The 24574-nt window shown below is 33.1% G+C and overlaps 1 protein-coding gene across 1 annotated transcript; it reads left to right on the top strand.

The window, feature by feature from the left end:
* The first annotated feature begins 14830 nt into the window (after nt 1-14830).
* LOC110779487 (transcription factor SPEECHLESS) lies at nt 14831-18953 on the top strand. Its single transcript, XM_021984002.2, has 3 exons — nt 14831-15368; nt 16335-16883; nt 18503-18953. Exons 1-3 carry the CDS (start codon nt 14937-14939, stop codon nt 18584-18586), a joined length of 1065 nt encoding a protein of 354 aa, XP_021839694.1. The 5' UTR covers nt 14831-14936; the 3' UTR covers nt 18587-18953.
* Nucleotides 18954-24574: the final 5621 nt, after the last annotated feature.

Below are 24574 nucleotides of genomic sequence, written 5' to 3'. Positions count from 1 at the left end.
TTAATTAAGCTCTGGTACCATTCATTTATGTTCATGAACAACTTCCCAAACCAGACCTTAACGGTCTGAAAAAGAGCAACTATTCAGGTCCCATAATAATATATTCATATTGTTGGAGAAATAATGGAGGATTTGAGGAGCAAAAGGATTATGGTTTTGTTTCTTGTGCAATGTATTGAATTCGAGATCCCAATGAAACCAAATTGTTCTATTTTCCAGTGTATTAATTTGTTGGTTAAATTAGTTATTGCAGTCACAATTTTCACAAGCTATGGTTTTTTTCAGCAGCCGCAAGTTGCTACAGGATGTGTCACTATCCCCCTGTTTAATGAGGTGGTGATATCATGTTGGGAAATCTGACAATAATATTGCTGAATGATTTTTACATATCGTTATTATCAAATTTATGTATGGGATTGTATAGTAAATGCACCCTTACTTTTGAATTTAAGGGATTCAATGCTGAATTTGTTGTAGTAGCAAACTTGTAAAATCATTTTCAGGGTAAATACTAAGTAAAAATAAAGAGGTGGTAAAATGTGTGACGGTAGTTATGGTAGCTTGATCTATTAATATAGCTCCTCCTAAACGAACCGAATTTGAACGGTTTAAGCTCGAGTTAATGACTCGACCTTGAGCTTGAACTCATGTTCAACCATGCAATTTAAATAAGTATGAACATGAACATGGTAGTCTAAGTTAGACCTAATCATCATGTGCATGGCCTGCCTAGCCCGACCCAACCCGGCTCGAGAAATAGCGGGTTTTGGGTAGATTTTTTAGGCCTGTTTTTCAAGCCCGACTTGACTTTTAAATTTAGCTGGATTTTGGGTAATCCAAAATTGAAATTCAAGTTAAAAAATTGGTCTGGCTCGAAAATGGCCCAAAAAACCCGCTATATTTTACCCGAAATAGGGGGTTTGGTGCAGACAATTCCGGCTCGAGTTATGCACCCTTACATATATTTAAGCAAAAATATGTCTAAGTTATACATCAACGACGTGTATGCTGCATGAGCTTGTTCATGATTTCACACGTTATCGGTGAACCAATAAAGCTCGTTTCTCAGGCAAAAAAAAAAAAAAAAAAAAAAAGAGGAGTTTGTTAATAATCAATTATACGGAGTATCTAGTTGAAAGGGCCAAACGTAATTGCTGTGTCTGGTTAAGGGATGCAGGAGCCATGAGGTGGTGCCATTTGAAGGTGCATGACTTGTATCTTTTAACATTTTTGCTGATAACGACCTTGTTCAAACGTGTCCCCAATATTAAAACTGTGCCGTTTTGTCACGTTTCAGCTACCATTCAAGTAGAAATGCTGATACAAAAAAGCTTCATTCCTCAATGAAGATCTTATCATCTATGCATTATAACTCATAGTCTTGTATAATCGTATTATTATAATTATTGTATGCTTAAGCATCGACTAAATTAACATTGTTTGGCTGATTAGTACGTGGTAAAAGTTTGTATATCACAACTTTGCAAAACTGTGCATTTAACGCGCATGCAAGTGGTACCGTATTACTATGATAGTAGGATTCAGTATATATATTGTTCCGTTGTCGAAACAATGGGCTTCGGATTGAAGACCCTTTTAAATTTGTTGGTGTGGAAGATCTTGCTCAGTTGGTTGTGTTATGTCCGAAAGTACCTGCACAATGAGCAAAGTAACTAGCCTCGGGGGTGTTCCGAGAAAAGTCTCTATGATGCCTAAGTAAGCACGATGCTCAGATTAAAGATAGAATGTTCTCTAAAGAGTAGTGTTAAGGCAATAAATTGGCGAAAATGATAAAGGTCGCAATGGCATGCTTATGTGTCATGATTTAAATTGGAAACTAAAATATTTAACTTAGATAATCTATTATAAATGTTATAAAAAGGTAGGAAAATCTTAATATTCTAATTTGTTTCCTTATTTATATCGGCTATCTTATTTACGTACTTTCATAGTAAAAATATTGCATCGATAGTAAAAATATTCTGATGACGCATAATCTACGTGGCGCCTATATGTACCAATTAAACTCCGACACATAAAATTGCGACAACTAAATGTTATCGCAACTTACGACCTTTATCATCACCCATAAATTGGACGTACCTTGGGTCGGGGGGCATGTTGTTTGGGTCCCAATTGACCCCAATTGGATCAATAGCCCAATAGGTTACAATATCAACATATATACAAGCCATTTACCCACCAAAAGTCGAACATGTATTACAGATTTTCAGTAGCTTTTCTCTAGGGAAATTTGTTTTATTAAACGGTTACGTTGTTGTCTACCCTCATTTAAGGTAGTAAATTAACGGTAGTTGGGAAACACACGAACATATTGTGGCTTGAGAAAATGCAAAAAAAAATCTGGTGTACTAATCCAAGCATTGATGTAAATCGAATTGGCTACACCCATTTAATTTACCGGCGAAGTTCACGGTCATCCACTTTTGTCTGATAGTAATGTAACCTTTCAATTCCATGTCCCTCACTCACTACACTACACTCATTCACTCACTCACTCACTACACTACACTCGTTCACTGACTTGCTCGCTCGCTCGCTCACTCACTCACTCATTCACTCTCTCTAATAAGGAGAAGTCTTATTCTATACTAGGTATACCATTGAAATGGTATACTAATATTCTGTATTTTTATACTAAGTACCAAAGCACATAGTTTGTTACAAGAAAAGTAGTTGTATTTTCTCATTTGATACCAAACAACATAGTTTGGTAACGTGGTTTCATTTTTATTTGGTTTCAAACAACATAGTTTGGTACTCACAAGTCAAAGATAAATGTTATTTTTCGTGTGTTAGACTCAATGTATTATATGAACTCATTGTTATTAGAATCGCAATCTGGATCGTAGGATCGTACGATCCTATGATCTATTTTTTTGCAAAACGATCCAGATCGCAAGCAGAATCGCAGGGATGGTGGGATCGTAGCAGGATCGGTAGGATCCTATAGGATCGGTGAGATCGTAATAGGATAGTAAGATCCTACTTTTCACTTATATTGGTGCGGGATTGGTTAGGATCGTACATGATCGGGTTAGGATCGTACAGGATCGGGCAGGATCGGTCGATCCTACTTTTTAACTTATTAAAATGATCTTTAAAACAACTTTCTCTTTAAGCCTAAAAATCGATAAACCAACTTCATAAACGAAAATATTTCTCTTCTATAATCTATATAACTATTACTTCAAAGCCTTATTGGGTTTAAAATATCAATATTAATTATGTGGGAAAAGTTATGTATTTAGCATCCATATTGTTTGAAAGATATGTATTTATTTATTTAGCAGCATTTTTCTTAATTCTTTTTACAATTTTGTACGATCTTACAATCCTACGATCCGATTCTACCGATTCGATCCTACCCCCTCTCCGATCCAAGGTGGGATCCTGATCCTAACAACCATGCATGACCTTACCATTTAGCTCTTAATATGCCAACTGAAGTTACTATATTACCCCTAGCATACCATTTTAATAGTATACCCAGTATAGATTCAGAAAACCTCCTCTAATAAGATCGAGTACTAGTTTTGGGTTGTCATCATTGCCATTTTTATGCTGGTTCTTTTTTCTTTCTGTTTCTCAAAGTTTCAGACATTACTAAATCATTGGTGATATCAGTAAAGCTGTACTGGGCTAACTCTGTAATCTGTAATCTGCACGTAATCTGTAATCTAGAATCTGAATTTGTCTGGTATTTTTAACGGTTGCTGATGAATGATGAGAATGACTATTGCATGATTTGAAACAGCTTTTTCTGAGAGAACATTCATGTATGTTGGTTCCACTAGCTTTTTCTGAAACAGTCAACTACATTTTTTGATCTTAAAGTTTTGTCTTTTTGTTTTTACTGAGAAACTGGTAAAAAAACGTACTTCCTCCTGTTTTTTTCCCTTCTTAAACGTGTAACACATCCTCTTGGGATGATAGTTAAAGAATACGGATCGTAGATTAAAGAAGTCAATTAATAGACAAATTGATTAAAATCACTTTATTAAGCCGAGGATCTTCTACCGGGGCCATGCATTTAGGGCTAGGCTTAGGTAAGTTTTACAAAAGAAATTAATTATATAAGCTAAAATATACATATATAAAGAGGATTTAAAGATGATTTAAACTGCTCTTTTATACTCTAATTGCACCATTTGAATTTTTATGAACTATTTTTGTAATTTATACGAAATGCAAAATATAATCATAAACTTTAAATGCGCATTAACAAAAGTGAAACTTTAAATATTGCAATTATAAAAATAAAAAGGAGAATTGAAGTATGTATACCTTACATTAATTCATGCACGATACGCAAGACCTACCGGCCACAAAAAGGTACAAATAAGTTCAGATAAGTTCAAATAATTTATATTAAGACAAAATAAGTCGAATATAATAAAGGCTTATTTTGCTAATTTAGAGGTCAAATGAGCAAAAAAAAAAAAAAAAAAAAAAAGGCATCATTGATTAATGATCAAATCACAATCAATTAAAAACATGAATGTTCGTTGACATGTTTGGTCCCAAATAATATCCCTAGTTTCCTAATAAGGGGAAATAATTATACTTCTGTATACATAATTGATTTTAACCTAAAGTTAAAAAACATTCCAAGTGAATATTTAAAAAAATTCATAAAATTTTGAACCAAACGGAAACCGTGTCTGAAAAGTCACCATCAAATGGGTTTGAAGTTGATGAGTTAAGCAAAAGCTCTTGTAGTTTTGTCTTCCTAAATTCATTTACTCATTTAGAGCTCCATGCATTCATGATCGACTCTCTGTTTTTTCTACAGAAAATTATTGGTAAGGAATCAAGTATGGACCAATTCTAATGGACTAATCAATCAACGTAACTGAATTGTCACTTTTTATTTTCTGTTAGTTTGTAAATATCATGCATGCATGTCTTTTCTAGCTAATTAAAATGAGTAAATAGATTATTTGGCAGTGGTGCAGTTTTGTTTTAGGGGTGTAAATGCTCCGAGTCTAGTCCAGGAAAATAACGTAACGTAGTTATTTTAGATGATTGCATATCGTATATCGGTATATGGTAGAGTTGCGTTATATCTGAGTTATATGATATAATATAAAAATCTATATGACTCGGGAAACCTACAAAGCATAGGATATCTAGCTAGTTTGTAATATAAATAGAGGTGTATGCCCACGAATAATACAACACACAATCCAACAATAACAATATATTTTCCCATCAATAATATTTTATCAAACGTACTATTCTATTTTTATGAAGGAAATAAAATTACATTAGCCTCTCTATAAGATCACTCACAAGAATGAAAACCCTTTTGGGCTTGAAGTGTGGCCTTGTAGGCTTGCAGCATGGAGCTTCCTATACCCAGCTCTAAATATTCCACTTTGAAAGAGAGGGTGGATAAGATTTGAATCCGTGACCTCTGTGTCACGTCAGCTCTGATACCATATAGAATAATAGAATAGCCCTTGAGGGAGGTTGTGCATATTATTCACAATATATATATATATATATATATATATATATATATATATATATATATATATATATATATATATATATATATATATATATATATATATATATATATATATATATATATATATATATACACTCTAGGTTTACAACGGTTACCAACCTAATTTAGGATACATAATATGCTGACTATAGGAACAGAATATTTACATAATTATGTCTAACACACCCCCTCGGTTGGAGCGGGAGGATCGATGACGGATGCTCAAACTGGAACGAAAATCCATAAACAACGGTCGTGGAAGACCCTTCGTGAAGATATCAATATATTGAAACGAAGAACCTTCGTGAAGATATCAGCATATTGAAACGAACTTCAACGGAGCTCAAAATTTTGTTTACTAAGAGTCTCAACTCATTTACACCCCTAGGATCGTGTAGTCATAATTGATCTTGTCCTAGGTCTTGGTACAACAACGTCATTTATACTTCCTATTTCGATTTTATAGTTTTTGAATATTTTTCGACCGGGAGTTGCAACCTTTACGTTTCAGCTCAATTTTTGCAATGCAAGTGAATAGGTAGTAAATTACATTAATGCTCCTGTTTTCATACTAATACGCATATAATTAACGGAAAGTATAGGTTATTGAATTAAGTGGATAGTTTACAAATGGTTGGTTATCACATGATTTGAACCCTGGACACACAATACATTTTCAAACTTGACTGTCTTAATTAATTACTCTTTACCAACTGAGGTATGCGCTGCAATTGAACAATGAATTTGTAGATTTTATGTACTTCACCTCTTATATCGATCAATATCATATATAGTTTCATATTCAAAATCATACTACGTACAACATTGTGATTGTGGTTTCTTTGAGTTGAAGGAAGAATACAGTTGTTTAAGTAGATTCATGCATGCAGAAATACAGTTCTCAATAAAGTAAATAACTCGTACTCCGTAATATATAGAGTACAATTTTAATTACCAATTTACCATAGATTTTTGTAATTTAATGTTAGTTGAGAGAAAGAACAACTGTTTCCTCGTATTTATTGTCGATTTCTTGCTGGTCCTGATGCAGGAATAATCAATCTATAGTAAGAACAATCATCCAGGACCGCGATTTTGATTTTTGAAATTTCGTTTCTACATTTTAATTTAATTTGATTATATCAACCTAGCTGTACGGAGGTTATTAATTAATACATGTCATGATCCAAACTGCTCCGCATTTTTATCATTAAACTTCAAATATTACACATACTATACATGCTAATAGGTCGCTTTCTTAACTTAATAACGTTAATTAATTAATGTTTGAAATTTTATAATCTAGCTAACATGTTCTAAATTATATTTTAGAACCTTCCCCGTTATAGTTAGTGTTGTTTACATGCATACATTGCGAAAATAATTAAATAAGAAGAAAATGCGGCCATTTGGGGGTTAAATTATGATTAAATAGCGTGTTTATTTCTTCGTTATATCTTAGTTTCACGCTAGCCAGGATGAAAATCAAGTCAGTCTTTTAATTAGCGGGCATGTAGCTCAGAGGATTAGAGCATGTGGTTACGAACCACGGGGGTTTGAATCCCTACTCGCCCACAACCTCCAAGATCCAGATCGAATCAATAAGATAGTTTGCTTGAAAACTTGAATAAGTTCGGTTAGCGCGTATTTTTTTATGCATTACGAGAGTTAACTCCAACACTAATACACAAGTTAACAAAAACGCAGCACGTGTTAATAGGTCGCTTTCTTAACTTTTCTTTAAGTAAACATTTGAAATTTCTTAATCTAACTAACACGTCCTAAACATATTTTAGAACATTTCCCGTTGTAATTAGAGTTGTTTATATACATCCTGAAAGTAGTTAAACAAGAAGAAAACGCGGGGATTTTATTAATCGTTGTCAATGTTGTCAAGATCATGATAGTGGCCTTATGATACGGGTGATCGTACAATGTCTATTTCATTAAATTCAATAAGATTTGAAACAGATTGTGTTTCATAATATTTGCTGATTTCACCAAATAAAAAATAAAATTAAAATTTGATAAAAATAGGGGGGGGGGGGGGGATAGGAATGGAAAATAGTGATGGGCTTGGTGGGCTTTTTCACAAATGAAGCGCAGCCATCATCTCAACTCCCCGAGATTAACGCACATACATGGACAAGGACAATACAATTTTGTGTGGGCCGTTCTTTCTATTATATCTGAATTTTGCAATCAAATTTGTGGGCCCAATATTTTGTACATGGGCCCCACTTCCAGATTCAGCCAACCAGGGCAGTTTTTCTGGACTTTTGCCTCATTTTAATATTAACCCTCATTTATATTTTTATTTTTTGTTAACCAATTTAGGGTTTCAATTTTTTTATTTTGAAACCAAATTAGGGTTTTGAAGAACCACTCTAATTACAAATTATTAACCTTTCGTCCAAAATCACATAATCTAGTGTCATACTCTCATACTTCGTAGTCGGACACTTTGTTAACGGTTACACACTTAATCTTATGTCAATTAGGTAAGAGATCGGTGACACGACATATAGTACTCCGTATAACAATTAAATTATCAAATAGTGCTTTACAAAAATTATGAAAAAACATTTATCAAGGAGTTCTAATGGTGCGTTTATGTACCTGATTTCACTTATCTTACCTGGACTTATTTTGGTTAAAAATTATACTTGATCAACCCTTATTTTTCACAAACTTAATTTATCTGAACTTATTTTTCTTATAGTAAGTGTAAATAAGATCAACTTTGCATAACCTAATTATGTTTTTTCCACATAACACCTACACAATAATTCCCACTCATCTCAAATTTGAAAATGGGATAGACATAAGTACATAAATATGTTTCACCTATTGCATTGTTAGGCCCACAAATTAAAACACATATTCCCATCATCTCCGATTCTCCATATATACCATGAATTAATGAATTTAAATCCTCTATTCTATAATTAATGTATCAATTGTTTGTCCTTCCTTTCTATTGATTGATATTAATATATAATTTTAAAATTATAAATAATAGATCATGTTTTTGTTTATTTTAATTATCAATTATAAGTGGCAATAAAATATACCAAATTTATAGGACAGAAGATTCAAACTCATACTGTACGAAGTAACTTCTCATTTAGAGAGGGAGATATATTAAGACTCGTAATTAATTCTAAGATAGTATGACACTCTAAATTTTTGTGATCCTCGCCTAGTTATTTTTTGTCTAATATCAAATAGCAACATGAGTTCAGGGCTAATAAGACCTATATTGTAAAAAGGATAACTTACCTGAACCTATCTGAATTGGCCGAGCTTAATGCAACCACTAGTTTAGCTATTTTTCCAAAAGACAAAAAGTTTTTTTTCTTTTTCTTTTTTAAGGATAACTATAAGTTTTCTTAACCAAACAAGAAGTGTGTACCCTCTACTTTTCAATTTTTTAAAATATGAAAATTGTAATAATGGTGGTAAGTTTAAATGTGGAGTAATGTCTAACTCAAAATTTTCGTGGTGCTATTAAATGGTGTTTCAGAAATTGTAAGAAGTAAATGAAGCCTGGAACCCATAGACCCCGCCAATGTGCTCTAAAATATTAAGTTTGCGTATATATCTTTTGTCCTATATTCTAAGTTTTAAATCCACTTTTATTTTATTTTTGATAACAATTATTGTAACAAGTCCTTCTGCCTAGTATAAATTAAGTTAAAAACTTGCTAGTTTCCAGTTCATTTTTTTGCTTTTTTTGTAACCCTTTACATAGATTTTGCATTGTTAGTTTGGTTTTGTTTGCCTTGTAAATGACAAAACAACTTCGATGGTTTTTTTTTTTTACATAGGCTTAATATTAACTTCGATCTTTCATTTACTCGAGTACGTAGTACGGAGTATATTCTATCATTTTGGCAACAAGTTAGACAACCTATACAATCAATGTAAAAAAATCTCATTAACGACATGCTATTTAATTATGACGGGCCCAACTCTAGTGTTTTATGTGAAAAAGTTCTACGATGGGGTATTTAGATACATACGAAGTATAACGTAGACCAAAAATTGACATGATATTTGCGACGTGATAGTCAATTATGATGAGTTGATGACCCCTTTCATGATGGGATTTTGACAAGTAAATTCATCGTAATTGATTTTTCTTTTATTTTCCCTATATTGTTATGGGAAAAAAAGTTCTAAAATCGGCCTAAATCAGTCTAATTTGATTGGTTTCCGATCCGAGCATTGTTGGCGGATCAATCTCCAATCCAGCTCTTGAATTTATAAAAATTTTAGAACTCTGGTCGGATCTGATCGAGTACAATTTAAATATAAAGAGAGAATTTAAGTTATAAATTATTTTAAAAATTGGAATCCAATTAGAGAATATCAGTTAAAATTAGAAATGTACTTGTAAAATAATACTTTGAGATTGAAGTATAATAAAAATTATATTAAAAAAAAAAACCGTACTGTAGTTCCATAGTGGTACAAGACATAAATTCTGAAGCATTAAATGAAAAGTATAATCAAAACAAAAGATGTTAAACAGTACGAATAATATAACGTCTCTTAAATAATTAATGGACCAACTATTTATGAAATATAATGTTCGTTCGTTACATATAATATCATCATATGCATAGATCTTTCATGTACTCATACTTAAATTAATTGTGTCAACTAACACAGTAACACTACTAGCTACTCTTCTCTATATGCTCTTTTAGGTAGGGTCTTATATGAAGTATAATAAATTAATTGTTAATTTTTTTATTTTTTTTAAGTGCCTTTTTTTCAATATCAATTTCAGATTTACAGTAGCACCGGAGTATATGCTATTTTTTACTTGATTTTACAAATATATATACGAACTATATATTTATCATAAACTAATATGTTGTTAGTTAGTCATTATGTATATTTTTATAATATTAATTTTTTATAACTTTTAATAATAGACAATTTAAGACATGGTTGTTAAAGTTGTCATTGGCAAATGTGCTAGTCAAACTGATTCAGAAACAGAGTGAGTTGCAACTAATAGATGTTGATCTCTCTCTCGGTCTATTCTGGAAATAATGATGGTCGTCGGATTAGGGAACCCTTTGTAGTTAGCTATGTTATTCGGATTTTGATACTAGGGAATAAATCGATAAACAAATGAAGACGGAAAATAAGTTACTAGGATTATACTTTTATAATTATCCCGTGTATTAGTACGGGCACATACTAGTTAAGAGTTAAAAGTATACGAGTCTAGAGGCAACCCTAATAAGGCCTATATATTATTTGGGGATCTTCACTTAAATGCACAAATTTGGGCCTTTTTCCACAATTTACATAGGTAAAGACTAAATTAAAAATGGCCTTAATTTAAAGTATATGAATATAGTAAAAAAAACATGATTGGTAATTGAAACGAATTTGCAAGAAATGGAAAAATGATATTTAAAAGTGTATGCGCACATTCTAAAATAAACCGGCATTAAATATTACCGTAAAAGGTTATAGAAGATAAATGTGAAGAAAGAATGAATGCCGTAGGATGATCATTGTAGACACGAAGATGCTGTGTCTGCGCATTCATACCAAATCTAATATCTTGGAGGATGCACCTACACTCCTTCCCTCTTCTTTATTGCCAAGCATTTTTTGCATACACACCTGCGCAATAAAATACAGACGAGGTCTTGACGCAATGGTTAAGACTGTTCGAGGATCTGTTCATGATAGGTCTCATGTTCTACTCTCCATGCCCTCATTCGCGCCAAAAAAAAAAAAGGGGCAATATAATACTCTCTCGCTATTCTAATGAAGCTCGCGCTATTATTCTCCTCAACTAATTTTTATTTAACAAATAATTAAGCTGAATTTTAATAATTGACTGGTGATTTAGTAATAAGTTGTGATCAATTTACATAGGAAGAGTTCGAACGAAAATTGGGTTGTTTCAATATATATGTTCGACAAATTAATAAAATTGAGCTTAAATTGTACGGAGTAGTAACTAAGTTTATATTGCACTCATTTATTATCGCAATGTATAATATTTTAAGGTTATACTGGTAATATTTTCTTATCGGATTTTGCCAATTTCAAAATATTAACTTAGGGAGTTAGGGTTTTATCGGTAAGTTGTGAATTTCTCTAAATTGAGTTATTTTTCAAAATATAACACACTTGCCATGTATAGAACCCATAAATTCATAATGAATTAAATGTATGCGTTGATGTGTTATACTCCGTAATTGTTTTTTTTCTTTCGTCAACCAGAATTGGATGGAATGGTAACAAAAAAATGAAAGGATGGTGTAAGAGAACGTTAGATGACCAAAATTCACACGTGAATGCATGTTATGACTAGTTTTCACATACACATTGAAGAAACAGATTGAGATTAGCTTATAGTATTCGTGGATTAGTTACATCTATCATCAATTATTTTAAGATGGAATCATTCTATACTTATACGTGATCAAACTTTTCTCCGGCACGGGCTACACTTGGTCCAATAGAGTTTATCAAAGCATGAAAAATCGAGAAAAGAAGAAGTAAAAAGGGGAATGAATTCCCCTTTTGCCTTGTTGAAATTGATATTGAATTGGTGGATTGATGTGCCGGCGGGAATATGGGAGGATCCACAAATAATAATATGAACAATTATGCATCAAATGATAACATTATAGAATTATTGTAAGCATGCATGCAATATATCCTTTAGCAAAGTGGAATTAACCAATCACAGCCAAAATATGTACTTTTCAAGTGGGGCTCGTGACATCTTTAATGTCTTTAACTATTCAATTGCTTCTCTTTTGGTCTCAAAGGACAAAACCGAATTTTTGTAGTTAAATTTTCTCTTAAAATTCAACTATGGAGTACTCCTACTTCAAATTAGATTTAACCAAAAAAAAAAGAAGTCATTTCGAATTTAGATCTAGTGCCAAGTGGTGGCCGGATGACTTTTGTATGGGTCCGGTACGCCGTTACGGCGATACAAGTTGTTTGTGATAGCCGTTAGATGATGGTTTAGAGGTGTTTATATGTCTTAGGGCAATATAAATTACAGATTAAGGAGGAAAATTCAATCTCATGCATTGATTAGTGAAACTCTTTATCATGACAAAAATTGAGTTATTCCCAAGTACACCGGCTAGATGCATTTTTTTAATATCATTTGGGATTATGGGAGTAAATAGCCCTAATTAGTAAATGAGCGAAAATTTAATCTTAAAATGTACAAACGCTATTCAACTTTAATAATTTACAACAAACTAAAATAAAGTACTGTAAATTCAGATAAGTTAAGTTTGAGAAAAACGCAAAAGGGCTACTCCAGTTCAATAATTTATAACAAATTAAATAAGTTATAATAAGTTGAAACAAATTCAAATACGTGTAGTGGGGGGCCATACAATAAGTGCATGTACCTATAATCCGAGAATCAATTAATTAAGCTTATATGTCTGAAGCTCTGGCTCTTCATAAAGGACTTTAAAACGCCATTCGTTTCAACATTAGAAAATTATATATCGAAGGTGATCGACAACCTTTTGATTATCAATTCTATTATAGGAACCTGGTTTACACCGTGAAAACTTCAAAATAATATCGCCGACATCAAGTCTCTTCTTCAACATTTTCATTACTAAGAAACCGAACATGTTTTTAGGGAAGCAAATCGCGCTACAGACTGGACAACAAATATTGGTCACTTAGTTTACTCTAATATATACACTGGTAATTCCTTAATAGACAACAACTCCTCTTGATTCTCAATATTATTTACTTAAGTGTTATCTTAAAAAAAGAGGGCCTCCTAATGTATCTTCTTTTTCCCGAATGGTTTAGTGACATTTGGATAAGTCCAGATAAATGAAAAACATACTCGATAAAGTAAAATGAATTGGCATGATTCTCTCCGCCTTATCTTTATTTCTTTTAGATCAGACCATACCAAACCAAAAAAAACAATTAGCACTCACAGAAAGCAATCATATCAAATTAGACCAGAAAATAGATACATCAGAACAGACCAGGTAAGAGATCGAACAAGGCTTTAGATCGAGTGTGTCTACACTTATCCGTGTACAAGATGAAGGTGCTCCGTAATTTAATGGTTCGATCTGCTAAACCCTAGCTCGTTGAGAATTACTACGAAGCAGTAAAAATTTAAAATAAAAAATAAAAAATAAAAAAATGACTGGGACTGTAACTCTGTAGGCATGATTTTGAGTGGCGTTTCCCAAAAAGACTGCATGTGGTTGATAATCTGACAACAGGCAAAGACGTTTAAATTTAAGGCCGACCGTTGAAATCATCGTTGATTCATTGCAGTCCTCCGATCTCTTTTAAAAGGATATCGATCTTCTTTCATTTATGCTTTTGCTTTCGTCATCTCTTCCAAGGGCCATCCCACCTTCAATTCTCTCTCTTTTCTCAATTCTTCATTATTCTCTCCTTATCATTTGTAGGGGTAATTTCTCGATCTTATTACACACTACTTCCACTTAAAATCCGTATTAGATAAAGAACAGTTGAATAAGACAATTGATCGATGTACATACAGTGGCAGATCCAAAAATTACACTAAGTGGAGTTACTAGTAAAAAGAAATGAAAATTAACAAATTTTAAGTAATTACCTAGTATGCATTGGCTCGATCTGTCACTGTGCGTATAGAATGAATTGAGTATGAATTAAGTAATGTATGAATGTACGACAAATCACACAAGAGGTTGAATTTTCTAGTAATTGTGAAGTATTTATTATTTTCCTATCGAACTAATACCTCTATTTTCTTAAGTTATAATCAATTTTACTTTATAATCAAGTTGGTATTGGCATAGTGATTGGTCACTTTTTCGCTTAACTAGTGGAGTAGGCTGTTGGGGGTTTGAATCCGAACCTTTGTAAATAAAGGTTCCTAGCCAGCTCTTTATCCTTAGTTGGAGCACGTGGGTTTAGAGGAATTAGTCACTAGCAGTCAGCGATGGACACCTTGGTCACATACAAACAAACAAAAAATTAATTTTACTTTATTATATTAATGTAAACCATTTATATTTTATCATTTTTCACCAAGCTTTGTATGTTAATACAAGTAATTAGCTTTACTGGCCTTAGGGCTTTTCATTTTTCTAGAAGTGTTCAAGAAAAAAGTCCACCCCTAATTTTATTTTATTTAAAAAAAAATAAAACAAAGAAATTAAGATGGAAAAGAAATCGCGTGGACCCAGAGATGTCCTCAAAGCCATTACTACTAATAGCAGCATGTCTTCTCTTTCTTCCCCCATTTGTGAAAAAACACATGTTCCTTCTCATTTCATCTTCCTAACTATTTACCCTTTTCTCTCTTCAAACAACATTATTGAAGAGAAAAAAAGAACCCTAGAAGAAAATAAAAATAAAAATGGGTGATAGCATTTCCAATTTCTTTGAAGACCAAGACTTGGGTGATTCGGGCTTCTCGGGCCTCCCGGCCTCGCCGGACGACCTCTTTAGCATCTTCGACGCTTTAGAGGGCTTAAAAGAGGCGGCGACAACCGCTTCCGGTGGTGCAAATAATAATGAAGTTACAACTAAAAGGAGTTTTATGTCATTTCAAGACTTGTCTGAGACTGAGCTTGATGCACTCGAAGCTGAGTTAGGTGATAATAATGAACAACCAAAGAGTAAGAAGGCTAAGAGAACAGTTTTGGAAGAGAAGGAAACAGGAGAAGGAGATGGAGATGATGACGGAAGCAAGGTGTCTCATATAACTGTGGAAAGAAACCGGAGGAAGCAAATGAATGATCATCTTTCTGTCTTGCGTTCTCTTATGCCTTGTTTCTATGTTAAGAGAGTAAGTTGATAATCTTCATTGTGTTTAATTTCCCTCTCTCTTTATCTAATTTTGATTTTGTTTCGATTGATCAACCGCTGTTTTCGGGAGGCTAATCCAGCAGCGGATTTCATGGCTGTAAAATGAAGCTCTTGTATTTCTATGACGATTTGGTTTTCGTCTTTTAACCCTTCACTTTCTTGATCATCCGCAAGGAAGAGTTAAATTTGCCCTCCACGAGGTTTAACCTGGGTTTTTCTTTCTTATAAAAAAATTGCGTTGTCTCTCTTATGAGAATATGAGAATAACTTTATTAGACCTATACTGATTTGTTAAACATGAGTAAGACTGCTTACCTTTTCAGATTTTTAGTATGATCACGATTGACAATGATAGAGTTGATTTAATGTTAGTTACGTTGTTTATAATCGTGATTTAACATGACAATTAAGTCCAGATAGAGGGAGAATTTTTTCAGTCACATCAACACTTGTACGTGCATACTCAAATTCAATTTTTATGATACAATTTTTCGCAATTCATACCATTAAATAAACCTTTTAATTCATTAATTAGATGTTCTTTAAGATTTATAAGTATTATCTAATGTTGCAAGAAAAAGACATGTAAAAAAAGTGTTTAAATTTGCTCATTTTGTCATTTAGTATCATTACTTTTTATAGATTTGTGTCTATCAAAATTACAATTGTGAATTGGTATTTCCTTGTTTCTTATGATACTCTACAGTATTCCAACTATCTCACATTTATGCATGTCTCTCCTCTCTAGCTCATACTCAACCAATATATGGTATATGGTGGGACACATATATATTTCACCATTGTTTAATTTCTAGGTTGTATTAAACTTAAATTAATCACCTAATTACCGTCTGTTTGAGGATAACGTGGTTATCCTTAAAGATAGAATATCATATGTGATAGAGTTATGTTATGTTCTAATCAAATTATTCGCTCTCTTAATCAGGGTGATCAAGCCTCTATAATCGGCGGAGTAGTGGATTACATAACTGAATTACAACACCTTCTTCAAGCCCTTGAAGCAAAGAAGCAAAGAAAGGTGTACAATGAAGTACTTAGCCCTAGGATTGTTTCAAGTCCTAGGGTTATTTCAAGTCCAAGGCTTTCACCACAAGTACTTAGCCCTAGAAAACCACCACTAAGCCCTAGGATTAACCTACCAATTAGTCCAAGAACCCCTCAACCAAGTAGCCCTTATAGACCAAGGATCAATATCCCTTCTACAATGGCTACCCCTATCGACCTTTCGCCTTCTTCCTCGAGTTCTTCCATTAATGATTGTTTTTCTAACGAGCTCGTGGCCAACTCGAGATCTCCGATGGCTGAGGTGGAGGTGAAATTCTCCGGCCCTAATCTTCTCCTTAAGACGGTTTCTCCTCGAATTCCGGGACAAGTTGTGAAGATTATTTCTACCCTTGAAGAACTCTCCCTTGAGATTCTACATATCAACATTATTACCGTTGAAGATACTATGCTCAATTCCTTTACAATCAAGGTAATAAAAATACATTATAACTAAAGCTAGCTAAGATCAAGGTGGTCCTTTGTTGTTGCATGCTAAATTGATTTTTCTATGGTTCATCAATCAAGTTAATTAGTTCTTTTAGATATGAATACTGGGAAAAATTGAATTATGTGAAACAATATAGCTATGTTACTCTCTTGATTTTCTAAACAAGTTGTTTTAAGTATTTTTTCTTTTTGAATTTTGAGTCGCTTTAGAGTGCCTCAAACAAAAAGTCATACAATATCTGCAATAGAAATTGACTTCAATTCGGTCTAATTTGTTATGTGTATTTTTTAAATTTGATTTCTATCATAATTGTGCAGTTTGATCTAATTGTTTGTTGGTTTTAATTATATTACTACCTTTTTATTAAGTATGGTTGTCCAAAACAATTACTCCGGTTCAATTTGTAAAACTTAAGAGTCAATAGAATATGAGATGAATAAGAAATTAGTCACTAGGTTATAAGATATTGTGGCTTATATAACAATGTTGTTCACAAATTCTTTTCATTCTTTCTCTCTTATTTATCCCCACATGTAATAATAACAAGTATGCTTGGTTTTTTAACAATTCTTTCACATTAAGTATCTAGATTAGTAAAATACGAAGTAATTAGGCTAGTATTACCAAGAGTATATGTTTCAAATTACGAGAATATAAGATAACTTATGGACAAACGAAAAAATTCTTGTACAAATATGATAGCCTAGTTACTCTTACATTTATATTCTTACTTAACTTCTTGATTGTGAATCTAATGAACTATCTTATGAAATGAGAATAAAGTTCTCGATATTAGAAAAATGATCGACTCACTATACATCATACTACTAATTATATATTCTGAAATATAATTATACATTATGACCTATTTCTTCATATGGATTTATATTCTTGAAATATCTCAAATACTTTGTGTGTAAATAAAGATTTGAATACTAGTATTTGAATGAAAACATAATTTAAACTGCTCAAATTATGATTTGAACTGAACTAGGTAAGGGTAATTTAAACCTTTTAAGAGATAATCTTACATAAAAAAAAAGCAGTTTTATTCACCTGATTTTCACTTAATTTTTTGAACTTATCTTATCTAAATGAATTTATCTGAACTTATCAAAACTAATTTTAGTTATAAATTATATTTGGATAACTCTCACTACAAGAAATGGTACTATTAACGACGGGAAATCCCGTCGCGAAAGGCCAATAATCGTTGATTAACGACGGGATTTCCTGTCGCGAACCCGTCATAAAAGGGGGCCATGCTTTAAAATTACAAAAGAGTTAGAGTAATGAGTTAGAATTACAAAAGATAAACGATATAGACAGAATTTGATATCAAGTTTCCAATACCACTCTGAATGAGTTACCCATGCTTTAAATTTGTTGGAGTATTGTCAATTTTCTTCCTGCTCACAAAGTACTCCTGTTCTCTGCCAATTCTTACATTTCTATCATTTTTTAAATTATGTTATGTAACATTTGCATTGTTTTCATTAGAAAAAGAGAAAAAAATGTTGCTGAAAATCTTAAATGTGTTAGAAACAGTATTACTTGGTACAACTGAGTGAGTGCATGTGTGTTTTATCTTGATATTGCAGATTGGAATTGAATGCCAACTCAGTGCTGATGAACTTGCTCATCAAATCCAACAAACATTCTGCTCTACTCCACTTCTTAATTAAATCTAAATTTAATTTTAAATTTAATTTAATTAATCATGCATGAAGAAAAACAAATGAAAAATCCAATTATCCAAATAATTAAATATAACCCTGCTCGATCTCTGACCTCATTCTGCCATGAGATTGCATTTACATTTACTGCCACATATTTTTACTGATCATGTAACTGTAACTTTTGTTATTATCATTGTTTTTTTTTTTTTTCCGAATTTGTGTAACTTTTTTTTTAACCTTTTGTAATCTTAGTTATGGTACAGATAGATACCATATTTGATATTTCTATAGTTTTTGATTTGTAGCAATGAATTTTATCCATTTCTTGGTATAGTGTTATATCAATATATCTATAGCATATTTTCAGCATAAATTCCATGGAGTGTACCAAGTTTTGTACCTCGAGTCCCAACTGTTACGTGGTCATTAAAATATGACCCCACGATTGTTTAAGATAACATCTAACGTAGTACGATGTACTCGTACGTTACCGTTTAAATTACGTACCACGATAACGTATATATAGCCATATGATAATGTGTAACCAACTTGTAAGATTCTTTTTTCTTTTTTTGAGGGGAAACGTCATGCATGAATTTTATTGTAAATCAATTTTGGAAAAGCGATCATGCTTTTTGAGGGAATTAAGGGTTCTATTCATACTCCGTACTAGCTACTCCGTAACTCATTACTCTCCTTCGTATTCCACCTTGCCATGAGATGAATTATAGAATTTCCTACACATTCGACACGAGACGCTATGTGGTTGATTTTAAAATCACATTAATAAATCATTGTAAGACTAAACAAAAATCTCACCATCATGGATGATAATGACGATGGAGCATCTTTTGTAGTTTAACGTTTGCTTTGAAAATTGATTTTGACACACCTGTTTACAAGTGACACTCCGCGAAAAAGTATTATTAACGCAAGATTAATTTCTGTAGTAAAAGAACAATGATCACTAGATTAACCGTCACAAGCACCTTCTTGAGAGGGGCCTTCATAATTGACTACCCTGTCGCAAATATCAGGTTGATCATTTGATTTATTACAATTTTCAGGCTAGGTAATGGCGGGTACGTACCTTCAAGCACCCCATCGTACTACGTAGAATTTTTCACAAAACGGATAGATTTGAACCCGTCATTAATGACCTGTCATTAACATGATTGTGTTTTTCAATGTGAAACACAACAAAGTATCAAACTGTGCATGATCTCATAGTGGGTGTGCCAAAATCACTTCCTCTATCTATCGAGTCGAGGATGCAACGGGCAACCATTCTCCTCCAATAGCAAAAAAGACAAAAGGCAAGAAGGAAGAAATGCAAAAAGGGTGGTCCAAAAAGGTTGATGAGAATAGCAACGTCTATGAAAAAGGCTGATTCAGCTATTAATTAAGTTATGTCTGTCACTGCATTGACTTCCCACATTTCACCACGTACAATTACAATTTACTTTTATCATCCTCGATCAAAACTCTATACATGACATATCAAATTCACAAATTTTAAAATTTTCATTGTGTACGTAATGTTGGTGTAAGAGTAATTCCAACACAAAGGCAGAAAATTCAAAAATTGATTAATTAATCACTTTAATTGTTTCTTCTTATTCCCTCCCATGTTCCTATAATTATCGCTTTAACTAACTTTTTCTATTTTTTTACTTTATCTGGACTTATTTTATTTGAACATATCCGAATTTATCTAATTTACTTTTCTGAAATACGTAGCAATAAAGTGAACGGAACATAGCCTAGGTGGCAAATTAACTAGTTCTATTTTTCTCTCTTGTTTAGCAAAAAAAAAAAATATATATATAAAAAAATAACTAGTTCTATTTGTTGGGTGATTGCATTTAATATATATTGGAATGGTTAGGGATCATGGACAAGAAGAGAAGTCTACCTCAACTACTAATCTGAAGCAGACAAAGGTATACATAATACATGATCTCATTTTAAGGAAAAATTTCTTGCTGCAAGTGTAATTAGTACCATTTACAACATCTAGACAGCAAGGAATAGCTAGCGCTTTGTGGAATGGTAGTATTGTTGGAAATTCTCATTGGGAAACACAAAGAAACGATAGTGAAAATTAGAGAGTCCCATATTTGAAAAACTCTTCATATTCGCCTTGTTTATTAATTGGGGAATGGGTGTAACTCTTGTTTAAGAAATTGTGAGAGTGGTATGGGTGGACACATAACACACACAGGCGCACGCGCCGGGCTGGGTCGGACTCAGGCCTCGGGTCGTGGGCCTTGGTACTTGGAAATGCGGTTCGCGGGCGTGGGGTGGGTTTTGTGAGTCAACCTATTCTTTTCGGTACCTTCATGATTATGATGTTACCGTCATTATTGTTTCTGCCCATTTTTTTATTGTTGGTTGTCTTAATTCTGTTTACTTAATCAGAATTCCGTTTTCATTTCATGACACAAGAAACTATTCAAACACTTTTCCAGAAAACTGAAAACAGATTCATTTTCTCTCACAAAAATTGCTCTCGGTTTTGGGCATATGTTCTGACTCCATCCGGTTTTGTGAGTGCACACAAAGTCGAAGTTGCGCTAATCGTGGAGGGCGACCACATTCTGTTCTACTGCACCGAAGGTAGCGCGAAATCGTCTTTTAGGACAATGGGTGTCCACGACGCAACAATTGTTCTTCATTCAGTTCATCAAATCAGATAAATGTGTTCTAATTTTGGTTTAATCGCAACAAGTATTCATAGATGTGAGAGGATAGTCCAATTGGTGAAATATTATGTAAAGCAAAGAGTTATACATGTATATAAAAAAATCAGTTAGCATGGTAGACCAAGCTTGGTTTAGTACCTTGTAATACCCTCTTTAGTTGAGTTCTTTAGTTGTTTCAGGTAATATAAAACTATTTCTATTTCCAACACTTAATTATCCAAATTATATGAAGTATATTTTTAAGAACAATGATGTAAATTTGTTAGTCTAAGCTAAGGTGAAATTTGTATATTTTTTATTTTATGACGGTGGATAAAGAATTTGCTAGCAAATAATACTCGTAATTGGTGCTTTTGATCGCTGGATGAGTGGAGGAAAGTATCAAGTATTTGGGCTGAGTAAAGCCCAAGTTTCAAGAAGCTCTTAAACTGAATTGGGCCTGTCAGCACTTCGGAAGGCTATCGAAGTGGCAAAGTGAACCATTTTGCCTTTTGAGATGACTATTTTAACGTTCTGTATCAGTTTGTTTCAAATTTTCTACTTTTTAGAAAATTGTAAAAAAAAATAAAATAGTTTTCATAATCAACATGACTATCATCGTAAGTTTAATAATTCAACCCAATTCATAAAACAAAGAACTGAAAATTGGGAAAGATTCCAAACAAGCCTTTAAGATAGGAAAAATTATATTGGCACACCAAAAACTGATTTGGCATACCTTAACGGCTTAACATATGCGTCATACTTATATGGAGGCGTACATTGTAACAAATATAATAAGCGGAGTGCTAAAATCAAATAATTTCCAATATTTATATAGGTATTGACAAAATTTTCATTTTTAAGGGAGGTCCGGATGCGAATTAGATTCGTTGTCAAAGTTTTATAGGGTATCTATCATTTGGAAAGTGTTGCTCATTTATAATGAGAAAAAGATTACTCTTGTGTGCACGGTGCACCTAACTTTATGTATGAAACGGAAATTTTAAAAGTTTAATTTAGGTTACTACTCAATCATTGCTAATTAAAGTAGAAAATGGGACGCTAGGGTTTTATTATTGCACATGCTTTTTTTCTTGCTTAATAAGGAAAAACAATTCAATGTCTACTAAAATTCATGCTTATTACTTTTCTAATAACCTAGTGAAAAATTACATGTTTATAAACAAGTAAGAGCATTAGCAGTAGTTGTCAAAAAAGGCATGCTTGCAATTTCTAAATAGTTAGAGCTACAAGTTCAACCAATGCTGAAAAGGCAAGCTTGTAGCTTGAAAAAGGCTACAAGGTCTGTACGTATATTCTAAGTGGTCCCCAAACAACTTCATTAGATAGTGAAAATGGACAGGTGGGATTCACCAAAGCCAAAAAAATTGTAATTTACAATTGTGAGAGGTTGTAGCTTGGTTTGACAAGTTGATGTTGCAAATCAAAGCAACAAATGTTGTTGCTTGCCATTAATTAGGCCTGTCAAATCGGGTCATTGGTCGGTTGTGGGTCGGGTATAATAGGTTCGGGTATCATGGATAATGTAGTTTTGCGGGGTCATTGTGCTGATGTGGATTGGATGTGTGATTTTTTTTTTCTGGGTCACTTTGATTTTTGTCAGAAATGGGTTGAATCGGATTAGTTTCCTTTGATGGTTGACAAGGAGGATAGGCTATGGCCGGTTCGATGGGTTCAGATTTTAAGTAGGGTTAATAGGGAAGGGGGAAGAGGAAGCATGAGACCAGATTGGGACGGTGTGCATAATTCTGACATTTGCGCTTAACAATGTTTGCACGAAAACACAAACAAATAAATTATTTCCACAAATAGTAGTTAACTCATTAAACGAGGTAATGAGAATAGGATTATTGTAGTTGTTTTGAGGGTTCTTAATCTGTACGGATTGTGAGTCCTTGCTAAATTGGTAGTAATATGTTTAGACTTAAGATAGTTTTTACATTTATCCTGCTAAATTGGTAGTAATATGTTTAGACTTAAGATAGTTTTTACATTTCTAAAATTTTTAGGATTTTTGTTAAAAAGGACCTTTTATAAACATGTTTGTGTGAGAAAGGACCTTTTATAAGGAAAGTGGTCATTTGGGACCTTAAACTTTGTTTTTTTTGTTGACTAGGACCACTTGCCGGATTTTTGGAGTTGACTCAAGTTTCACCCCTTGACTTGCCACGTGGCAGCCGGGAACCGACACGTGGCATCTGATAAAAAAAAAAAAACCTTTTTATTGCCCAAATTCCCCCCAAACTAAACGACCCCTTGTAAAACCCCCCAAAAAAATTGTGTTCAATTTCTCTCCCTCTGCTTTCTTCGCCATTGATAGGTACAGAGAAAAATCGAAGCAACGCGAACAACCTTTTCCGGTTCAATTAAGTGCCAGGTATTGTGATTAACACCAACGCGAATCAGGTACGGTGTTTTTCCCTCTCAAATTCTTCCCAAATTTTTCGAATTTTGCCTCATAAGAATTAGGGTTTTTGAATTTTTCACCAAAACGAATTGGGGCTTTTCTGATTCGTAATATTTGTGTGGTTTAACATGTCTTTGTCTCAACATAAAGCAAAAATTTGTGCTTGTGGGTTTCCGGTTGTACAAAGAACATCGTGGACACATGAGAATCTGGGTAGGAAATTCAGAGGTTGCCTAAAGTTCTTGAGAACGAAAGAGGAGAGAGAAATGATGGGGGAGATAAAGAGAAATGATTACTTGGAGTTAAATTCGCTGAACTTATTGATGATGCTTCACCTTCCCACCATTAATGGCGAACGACGAAGAAAGCAGAGGAGAGAGAAGAAGGCGGTTTTTGTTTTAGGTTTTACAAATGGGTCGTTTAGTTTTTGGAAGGAATTTGGGCAAAAAAAAGTTTTTTTAAAATTTTATCAGATGCCACGTGTCAGTTCCCGGCTGCCACACGTCGGTTCCCGGATGCCACGTGGCAAGTCAAGGGGTGAAACTTGAGTCAACTCCAAGAATCCGGCAAGTGGTCCTAGTCAACAAAAAAAACAAAGTTTAAGGTCCCAAATGGCCACTTTTCTTATAAAAGGTCATTTCTCACACAAACATGTTTATAAAAGGTCCTTTTTAACAAAAAATCCAAATTTTTATGATTGTATACTAATGTGTACATTTGAAGCAATCATTATCATCTCTCCCTTTATCCGATCAACGCAATTATCACGTTAATAATGTAACTTGAACTAAGAATGAAATTATACAACAAGCTAAATCTTGATGGTGCAACGTGGTACACTACAAGAAATTGTACTATTAACGACGGGAAATCCCGTCG

Source organism: Spinacia oleracea, chromosome 3 (assembly GCF_020520425.1).
Source record: "Spinacia oleracea cultivar Varoflay chromosome 3, BTI_SOV_V1, whole genome shotgun sequence".
NCBI classification, from domain to species: domain Eukaryota; kingdom Viridiplantae; phylum Streptophyta; class Magnoliopsida; order Caryophyllales; family Amaranthaceae; genus Spinacia; species Spinacia oleracea.
The sequence above is the reverse complement of the archived record's forward strand: the minus strand, read 5'-3'. Positions and strand labels throughout refer to the sequence as shown.

Coding starts and splice junctions, on each gene's coding strand:
- LOC110779487 (XM_021984002.2), top strand. CDS start 14,937: ATGGGTGATAGCATTTCCAATTTCTTTGAAGACCAAGACTTGGGTGAT. Junction 15,369..16,334: donor CTTGTTTCTATGTTAAGAGA/GTAAGTTGATAA, acceptor TCTCTTAATCAG/GGTGATCAAGCCTCTATAAT. Junction 16,884..18,502: donor TCAATTCCTTTACAATCAAG/GTAATAAAAATA, acceptor TTGATATTGCAG/ATTGGAATTGAATGCCAACT.